Source organism: Mandrillus leucophaeus, unplaced genomic scaffold, assembly GCF_000951045.1.
Source record: "Mandrillus leucophaeus isolate KB7577 unplaced genomic scaffold, Mleu.le_1.0 Scaffold310, whole genome shotgun sequence".
Classification (NCBI taxonomy): Eukaryota; Metazoa; Chordata; class Mammalia; order Primates; family Cercopithecidae; genus Mandrillus; species Mandrillus leucophaeus.
Genome location: NW_012103255.1, coordinates 1296349 through 1306537, shown reverse-complemented (window position 1 = coordinate 1306537; position 10189 = coordinate 1296349). Strand labels below are relative to the sequence as shown.

The 10189-nt window shown below is 41.3% G+C and overlaps 1 protein-coding gene across 2 annotated transcripts in view; it reads left to right on the top strand.

The window, feature by feature from the left end:
- ASH1L (ash1 (absent, small, or homeotic)-like (Drosophila)) overlaps positions 1–10189 on the top strand; it is a 245447-nt gene that overhangs the window by 188777 nt on the left and 46481 nt on the right. For both annotated transcript variants that reach the window (XM_011987546.1, XM_011987545.1), the window contains exons 10-11: positions 4958–5164; positions 5291–5437. In XM_011987546.1, the coding sequence (XP_011842936.1) occupies positions 4958–5164; positions 5291–5437 (354 nt within the window). The remainder of the gene's footprint in view (positions 1–4957; positions 5165–5290; positions 5438–10189) is intronic.

Sequence of the window (10189 nt, the reverse complement as noted above, 5' to 3'; positions counted from 1 at the left end):
AGTAGCTGGGACTACAGGCATGAGCCACTACACCTAGCCAAGAGACTATATAATTTTAAATGGCACTGAAATTTCAAAATGGAAATGTCTAATAGACAAAGGAGTAGATATAGAATTTGTTGTTTTAGTAACAACGCACATTTGCAGCAAAATAAAAAAGAATCAGTGAATTTTACATCAGTATTTCCTGTTCTGGATAGTTCTCGTGGCTAAAGATAGCTTCCTTCTTCTCTAGTCAACTGTGCATGTGGTGTGAAGGAAATCAATGTTTTAGTTCTTCCTGCTTCAGCATGCCAGTTGGGAAATTCTACCTTACCTGCATCACTGTAAATTCACACTTTGTCATTTTATGTACATACAGTTTCACATAGTGTTTTGCATACTGATTTTCTTTACTCACAAATATTTTAAATGCACACTTTTATTAAACAGTGTGGTCCAAAAGCTCAGTATTTTTATTTATTTATGACACAGGGTATCATGCTGTTGCTAGGCTGGAGTGCAGTGTCGCCATCACAGCTCACTACAACCTCGACCTCCTGGACTCAAGCAATCCTCCCATGTTAGCCTCCTGAGTAACTGAGACTAAAGGCGCATGTCACCACGCCTGGCTAATTTATTTATTTATTTTTAACATAGAGACGGGATCTCGATACTTAGCCCAGGCCTGTCCTGAACTCCTGGACCCTTAAATCTCACTATATGAGGGACAACCTAGATCTACGTTTAGTAGCTGGCTGGGGTGCAACTCTCCCATTTTTCTTTTTTTTGTTTTTTTGAGACGAAGTTTCGCTCTTGTTGCCCAGGCTGGAGTGCAGTGGCGTGGTCTCAGCTCACTGCAGCCTCTGCCTCCCAGGTTCAAGCGATTCTCCTGCCTCATCCTTCTGAGTAGCCGGGATTACAGGCACCTGCCACCACACCCAGCTAATAATTTTTGTATTTTTAGTAGAGGCAGGGTTTCACCATGTTGGCCAGGCTGGTCTCGAACTCTTAACCTTGGGTGATCCTCTCGCCTCGGCCTCCCAAAATGCTGGGATTACAAGCATGAGCCACTGCGTCCAGCCAACTCTCATTTTTCAAGGCCGTTATCTGGCTAAAGATAATGGCAAATTGTACTAAATCAAAGACCTCACATTGTAGTTTACAGCATCTAATTTCAGATTTTGGTAAATTTAGTTTGGTTTCCAGACACAACAAATAGAAACATGTTTTGCTTTTATATAATTTAAGGACTATTCTGGTTATCAAAACAAATGGGGAATATATTTCAATGCCTTGAACTCTAGACAAATTTTCAGTAACCTCTGAATGATTATTCCCTGGAAGAAATCTTTTAAAATTTAAATCTCTCTTATCTGAGCACTCTTTTATTTATACTTCAGGGTTTTTTTTTTTTTTAATCCGTATGCAGTTTATAGTATGTGTTATTAGGTATTATGAAAATACTTGGTGCCAGCAAAGCACAGTGACTCACGTCTGTAATCCTAACAGTTTGGGAGGCTGAGGTGGGCAGATCATTTGAGGTCAGGAGTTTGAGACCAGCCTGGGCAACACGGCAAAACCCCATCTCTACAAAACATACAAAAGTTAGCAGTCATGGTGGTGCACACCTGCAGTCCCAGCTACTTGGGAGGCTGAGGTAGGAGGATCGCTTGAGCCTGACTGCAGTAAGCTGTGATCATGCCACTGTACTCCAGGCTGGGTGACAGAGTGAGACCCTGTGTCAAAAAAAAAAAAAAAAGAAAATATAGGTGTGGAATATTATGAATTAGAGGTTACATTTGAAGCCATGATTATAGATGAGCTCTCTAGAGAAAAGGAATATGGTAGAGGAAAAATGGATTTCTACCAGAAAAGACAGGAATTGTTATTGGCAAGGTGGGAAATCCAGTATCATAAAAAATAAAGAAAGCCAAAAAAGGAAGACGTTTCAAGAGGGGTGTTCAATAATATTCATGTACCAAAGAAGTCAGCAAAAGGAAGAGTTAAAGGTGGTTGAATTTGATGTTACAGCACTGCCTTCTTTACAGCTGAAGCTGATTATCTTAAATTGAAGAATAATCCAGTCGATACTTTCTCTGCTTCCTATTTATATGATTTGACACTGTGTGCCGTGTGCCCTTTAGAATCGTGCTGGTATTTTTGTGAAGAATAAGTCAGATCACTCTGAAAGTACTTTAAGGTATAAACTGTTACATATTTTCTTTACAAAACTTAATTTTTTTTTTCTTTTTTCTTGAGACACAGAGTCTCGCTCTGTCACCCAGGCTGGAGTGCAGTGGCACCATCTCAGCTCATTGCAGCCTCTGCCTCCCAGGTTCAAGCGATTCTCCTACCTCAGCCTCCCAAGTAGCTGGGATTACAGTTGCCACCACACCTGGCTAATTTTTGTATTTTTAGTAGAGACGAGGTTTCGCTGTGTTGGCCAGGCTGGTCTCAAACTCCTGACCTCACGTGATCCTCCCACCTCTGCCCCCCAAAGTGCTGGGATTACAGGCATGAGCTACCATGCCCGGCCTTTAAAATTATGATTATAAACATAACATGATATTTTGACCATTATTTTCTTGATCATTCCTTGTTTTAATCATGCTTAAGGCCAGGCATGTTGGCTTATGCTTGTAATCCAGCATTTTCGAAGGCCAAGGTGGGCAGATCACTTGAGTCCAGGAGTTTGTGACCAGCCTGGGCAAAATGGAAAAACCCCATCTTTACGAAAAATATAAAACATTAGCTGGGCATGGTGGCATGTGCCTATAGTCCCAGCTACTCAGGAGGCTGAGACAGGAGAATCTCTTGAACTTGTATGGCAGACATTGCAGTGAGGCACACACCATCATGCCCGGCTAATTTTTGTATTTTTAGTAGAGACAAGGTTTTGCCACGTTGGCCAGGCTGCTCTCGAACTCCTGACCTCACGTGATCCTCCTGCCTCTGCCCCCCAAAGTGCTGGGATTACAGGCATGAGCCACTGCACCCGGCTAGAATTTTTAACTTGTTAATTCACTAACTATTATGAGTTCAGCTAGTCATATAGCCTGGAAATGTCATTTCAATTAACGTAATACAAAATTCCTGTAATACAACAGCCGCAAATATACCTAATGTCACTGAACTGTACTCTTAAAAATGGTTAAGGCCGGGTGTGATAGTTCATGCCTGTAATCCCACCTACTCAGGAGGCCGAGACAGGATGGATCCCTTGAGCCAAGGAGTTTGAGGCTACAGTAGGCTGTGATCAGGCCACTGTACCCCAGTCTGGGTGACAGAGGGAGACTTCCCCTCTTTAATTAAAACAAAAGGCTGGGCACAATGGCTTGTGCCTGTAATCTCAGAACTTTGAGAGGCTGAGGTGGGTGGATCACTTGAGGCCAGGCGTTCGAGACCAGCCTGGCCAACATGACAAAACCTCGTCTCTACTAAAAATACAAAAATTAGCTGAGCGTAGTGGTGCATGCCTGTAATCCCAGCTACTTGGGAGGCTGAGGCAGGAGAATCCCTTGAATCCAGGAGGCAGAGGTTGCAGTGAACGAGATCGCGTCACTACACTCAAGCCTGGGTGACAGAGCGAGACTTTGCCTCAAAAAAAATAAAAATAAAAATAAATTTTAAAAAACAAAACAAAACTGGCCAGTTGCAGTGGCTCACGCCACTAATCCCAGCACTTTGGGAAGCTGAGGTGGGTGGATCATTTGAGGTCAGGAGTTCGAGACCAACCCGGCCAACATGGTGAAACCCCATCTCTACTAAAAATACAAAAATTACCCGGGTGTGGTGGTATGCGCCTATAATCCCAGATACCCGGGAGCCTAAGGCAGTAGAATTGCTTGAACCTGGAAGACAGAGATTGCAGTGAGCCGAGATCATGCCACTGCACTCCAGCCTGGGCAATGGAGTGAGACTCCCGTCTCAAAAATAATAAATAAAATAAGAGTAAATTAGGGGCCGGGTGCAGTGGTTCACAAGCCTGTAATCCCAGCACTTTGGGATGCTGAGGCGGGCGGATCACCTGAGGTCAGGAGTTTGAGACCAGCCTGGCCAACATGGTAAAATCCTGTCTCTACTGAAAATGCAAAAAATAGCTGGGCGCAGTGACGCACATCTGTAAGCCCAGCTACTTGGGAGGCTGAGGCAGGAGAATCACTTGAACCTGAAAAGTGGAGTTTGCAGTGAGCCGAGATCGTGCTAGTACACTCCAGCCTGGGCAACAGAGCCTGATTCCATCTCAAAAAAAAAAGAGAAAGAAAAGTAAATTAGGTATTTTGCCACAATTTTTTTGAAATCAGTAAATGGGCATGAGTGCTTCAAAATAAGAGTGCAGTGAAATCATCATCAAATTACTGATTCTTCTTTGGATCACAGTTATTTATTTATTTATTTATTTATTTATTTTGAGATGGAATCTCACTCTGTTGCCCAGGCTGGAGTGCCGTGGTGCGATCTCTGCTCACTGCAACCTCCACCTCCCAGGTTCAAGGGACTCTCCTGCCTCAGCCTCCCAAGTAGCTGGAATTACAGGCACACACCACCACACCCAGCTAATTTTTGTATTTTTAGTAGAGACAGGGTTTCACCATGTTGGCCAGGCTAGTCTTGAACTCCTGACCTCAGGTAATCCACCCACCTCAGCCTCCCAAAGTGCTGGGATTACAGGAATGAGCCACCGTGCCTGGCCTTATTCTTTGAACAGATAAATATGACAATGTTTACCCAGGATGCTGAGTGGACAGTTAGCTTAATCACTTACAAGAAGCATTCAGGATTTGTAACCTGACTTGGAAATTCTGAATATTATTAATTTTTGACATTTATTATTGTAATCTTAGTGATTTGGGTACTTTTATTAAATAAAAATTGATTTCATGTATTCATTTTTAAATGTTTGTAAACTTTAAAAATGGATGCATCAAGGTATGCATCATGTAAATTGATGTATAGTTATTCCTTTTTTTTCTAGAATGATCTTTGCTGAGTGTTCCCCCAACACTTGCCCATGTGGCGAGCAATGCTGTAACCAGAGGATACAAAGGCATGAATGGGTGCAATGTCTAGAACGATTTCGAGCTGAGGAAAAAGGTTGGGGAATCAGAACCAAAGAGCCCCTAAAAGCTGGGCAGTTCATCATTGAATACCTAGGGGAGGTTGTCAGCGAACAGGAATTCAGGTACAGTGGTAAATGATGGTATTCTAATAAAATGCAAAGGTATAAGATTAGAATGGAGAATGGAAGATTCAAAATTTACTTTCAGCTACTCTTTAATTGCCTTTCAATCATTTATCTTCTCTTTAGGAACAGGATGATTGAGCAGTATCATAATCACAGTGACCACTACTGCCTGAACCTGGATAGTGGGATGGTGATTGACAGTTACCGCATGGGAAATGAGGCCCGCTTCATCAACCACAGCTGTGACCCAAATTGTGAAATGCAGAAATGGTAAGGAAGCAGGAAAAGGTGATGCCAAGAATCCAACAGAATAGGCATTGAGTGCAGCAAGGGATTGATCTTTCCACAGTGTCAGTCAGCTTACACAAAGCAGCTCAGGCTATTCCCCATTACCCCAGATCCCATGGGCAGAGTAAGCTTCATTTCACCTAACTTCTCACTCCCAGACAGATATTTTTGTTTTTATTTGTGTTTTGTTTTTATGTTTGTTTGTTTTGCTTGTTTGGTGTTTTTGTTTGTTGTTTGTCATGCAAGTAGTTTCAGGATTTATGTCCTAGAAAAATGTAATAATGATAATAATGATAGCCAGGGTGGTGGTATGCGCCTGTAGTCTCAGCTATTTGAGAGGTTGAGGTGAGAGGAGCACTTGAGCCCAGGAGTTTGAGGCCAGTCTGGACAAAACAGCAAGAAAAAATCAGAAATAAAAAATAATAATAGGTCGGGTGCGTTGGCTCACGCCTGTAATCCCAGCACTTTGGGAGGCCAAGGTGGACGGATCACGAGGTCAAGAGTTTGAGACCAGCCTGACCAACATGGTGAAACCCATCTCTACTAAAAATACAAAACTTAGCCAGGCATGGTAGCGTGCACCTGTAATCCCAGCTACTTGAGAGGCTGAGGCAGGAGAACTGCTTGAACTTGGAAGACTGAGGTTGCAGTGAGCTGAGATCACACCAGTGTACTCCAACCTGGGTGACAGAGCAAGACTCCATCTCGAAAAAATAATAATATTAATAATACCTAATATTTATTGAGTTCTTATGTGCTAGGCACTGTGTTACATGGATCTTCTCATATCAGTTCATTCAGCCACTCTACTGCATGCTTATTACATACCTGGTGCATTTCTCACAAAGAGAAATAAAAATAAGTAAATCTGGAGGTCCCTTCTCCTCAAACATGATTAGTATCTAATTGAGAAGCAAAAAAATCACACCTAAAAAATAATTTTAAAAAGATTATATGAGGATACTGTGAACAACTTTGGGGTTTTTTGTTAAGTTTTTAAAAATTATAATTCATATACAGAGAAATACCTAGATCTTAAGTGTACAATTCCATTAATTTTTTCAAATGTATACACCCATATAACCCACACCCCTATGAAAATATGACACACTTTATCATTTCAGAAAGTTACCTTATAAGTCGATCTCCCAATCCCCCAAGGCAAGCGCTGATCTGATTTCCATTGCCACAGATGAGTTTTACCTATTCCAGAACTTCATGTGAATATATTATTTTGTGTCTGGCCTCTTTCATGTTAAAAACATGTTTTTGCAGTTCATCCATGTTGAATGCATTAGTGGTTTGTTGCTTTTTAATGTGGAGTTAATACTTCTTTGTGTGAATTTGCCACAGTTTATCAATTACTGTGAACAACTTTATATTTGAAAAGTTAGACGAAATGAACAAATTCTTTGAAAAACATTCCGGCCAGGCACGGTGGCTCACTCCTATAATCCCAGCGCTTTGGGAAGCCGAGGTGGGTGGAACACGAGGTCAGGAGTTCAAGACTAGCCTGGCCAAGATGGTGAAACCCCATCTCTACCAAAAATACAAAAATTAGCCGGGCGTGGTGGTGGGCGCTTGTAATCCCAGCCACTCAGGAGGCTGTGGCAGAGAATCGCTTGAACCCGCGAGGCAGAGGTTGCAGTGAGCTAAGATCGCGCCACTGCACTCCAGCCTGGGCGACAGAGCAAGACTCAGTCTCAAAAGAAAAAGAAAAAGAAAAACATACCTTTCCAAACATGACATAAGACAAAATAGAAAATCTGCACATGTACCCCCAAAATTGAAAATATAACTAAAAATATCTAACAAAAGAACCTGGAGAACCGGATGTCTTCACTGATAATTCTTCCACATACTTAAAGAACAAATAGGCTAGGCATGGTAGCTCACACCTGCAATCCCAGCACTTAGGGAGGTAGAGGTAGGAAGATTGCTTGAGCCCAGGAGTTCAAGACCAGCCTGGGCAAGATGGTGAGACCTGTCTCAACAAAAATTTTAAGATAAAATTTAAATATTAGCTGGGTGTGATGGTGCTACTTGGGAGACTGAGGTGAGAGGATCGCCTGAGGCCAGAAGTTCGAGGCTGTAGTTTTCTGTGATGATGCAACTGCACTCCAGCCTGGGTGACAGAGACCCTGTGTCTACTAAAAAAAATGAAGACAAGAAGAAATAATGGCAGTACCACTTATAAACTCTTTGCTTCTATAAAACTAGCGTTACCTTCTTCTAAAGCCTAACCAGGATGTTAACAGAAAGAAAAAATATAGGCCAATGTCTTCCATGAACATAGACACAAAAATCCTAAATAAAATATCAACAAATAAAATTTAACAATAAATACAAAGGTTAATACATCATGGCTATGTGGGGTTTATTCCAGGAATAAAAGATTATTTGGTTAAACATTCAAAAATCAGTGTAAACCAGTGTAATTTTATCACATGAACAGACTAAAGACATACTGTCTCAATAGAAGCAGAAAAAGCATTAAACAGTATTCAGTGCTCATTCGTAATTAAAACTCAGCAAACTAGGAATAAAAAGGAACTAACAAATCTGCTAAAGGGCATCCAGTTTTTAAAAATCTTTAGCTACCATTGTACATAAATAAGGATTTCCACTGTCACATTTACATTTGAAGATTCTAACCAATACAATAAGAAAAGGAAAAAAGTATAAAGATTAGAAATGAAAAAAATTTAACTACCGTTATTCACAGATGACATTATTATACACATGGAAATTACTACAGATATAAGTGAATTTAGTAAGATTAATGGAAAGATGGTCAGTATATAAAAATTAATGTATTGAGTACATTTTAATATATTAGCAACAACCAAGTAGAAAGTGAAATTTAAAAACTATTACAAGGCCAGGTGCAGTGGCTTATGCCTATAATCCCAGCACTTTGGGAGGCCTAGGAGAGCAGATCACGAGGTCAGGAGTTCGAGACCACCCTAGCCAACATGATGACTGAAACCCTGTCTCTACTAAAAATACAAAAATTAGCTGGCTGTGGTGGCACATGCCTGTAATCCCAGCTATTGGAGGCTGAAGCGGGAGAATTGCTTCAACCGAGGAGGCAGAGATTACAGTGAGCCAAGATCACGCCACTGCACTCCAGCCTGTGTGACACAGCAAGATTCCGTGTCAAAATAAATAAATAAAAACCAATACAATTTACAATAGCTTCATAAAAGCTATTGTAACTAGTCCCTAAGAATAAATCTTATGAAAGTTTGTAGGATCTCTATACTGGAAGCTGTCAGATGTTGGGAAAAAATAAAGATGACCTAAATTAATGGAAAAATATGCGACGTTCAAGGGTTGAGTGTTGGTAAATTTGTTTTTAAGTGAAAGGAAGTTTGTTAAGAAAGTAAAGGAATAAAAGAAAAGAAAGGCTATTCCATAAACAGAGCAGCCCCAAGGGCTGCTGGTTGCCCATCTTTATGGTTCTTTATAGATTATATGCTTAGGGTGGAGTATACATGAGTTTTCTGGGAAAGTGGTGGACAGTTTCCAGACCTAAGGGTTCCTTCAATTTTTAGACCATATAGGGTCACTTCCTGACGTTGCTATAGTGTTTGTAAACTGTCATAGCACTGATGGGAGTGTAGTAGTGAGAATGACCAGACATCACTCTCTTTGCCATCTTGGTTTTGGTGGGTTTTGGCCGGCTTCTTTACTGCAACCTGTTTTGTCAGCAAGGCCTTTATGACCTGTATTTTGGCCAACCTCCTATCTTATCCTGTAACTAAGGATGCTTAACCTACTGGGAATGCAACCCAGCAGATCTCAGCCTAATTTTACCCAACCTCTATACAAGATGGAGTCGCTCTGGTTTAAATGCTTCTGACATTTTCCCCCTCCCTTTTATAAGAGAACCCTTAATCCTCAGGGGTAAACAGGGATAAAGATCCATCTTTAGCAGTTTCTTCAGGTTGAATAAGGGTGATGATATTCCTGCCTATTAGGGTCTCTTGTATCCAAGTCGTAGAGAAGAGCTCAGTCATAAAGCATCAGTATGAGTAAGGGCCATTCATAGTTCTGACAAAAGGTGATATCACAGGTCAGGAACCCTGTACAGGGACTGTGTGGAAAAAGTATGACGCCAGTTTTCCCAAGCGGCTTTTATTGGCACTCTCAGCCAAGTTTGGTTCCTTAATATAAAGCACTCCATTCCAATCAAAGCCTTGGTAAAATAACCAGTTTCTCCAATTGTGTCAACTGGTTTCCAGATTTTGGAGAAATCAGGTAGAGAGAAACAAACATGCTTCAAATTTTGTTCACAGGAGTTTTACTCAATTGTTAAGAGCTGTCAATATGCCGGGCATGGTGGCTTATGCCTATAATCTCAGCACTTTGGGAGGCTGAGGCAGGTGGATCACCTGAGGTCAGGAGTTCGAGACTAGCCTGGCCAAAATGGTGAAACCCCATCTCTACTAAAAATACATTAAAAAATCAGCTAGGCATAGTGGCGTACACCTGTAGTCCTAGCTATTCAGGAGGCTGAGGCAGGAGAATCGTTTGAACCCAGGAGGTGGAGGTTGCAGTGAGCTGAGATTGTGTCACTGCACTCCAGCTTGAGCAACAAGAGCAAAACTCCATCTCAAAAAAAAACACAAAGCTGTCAATAACTCAAAAGTTTGCTTGACTCAAAAGTCAGCCAATCATTGTTGCAGTCTATTTCCTTTGGGTCGTGGGTCCCCTAAGTATCATCCCTTT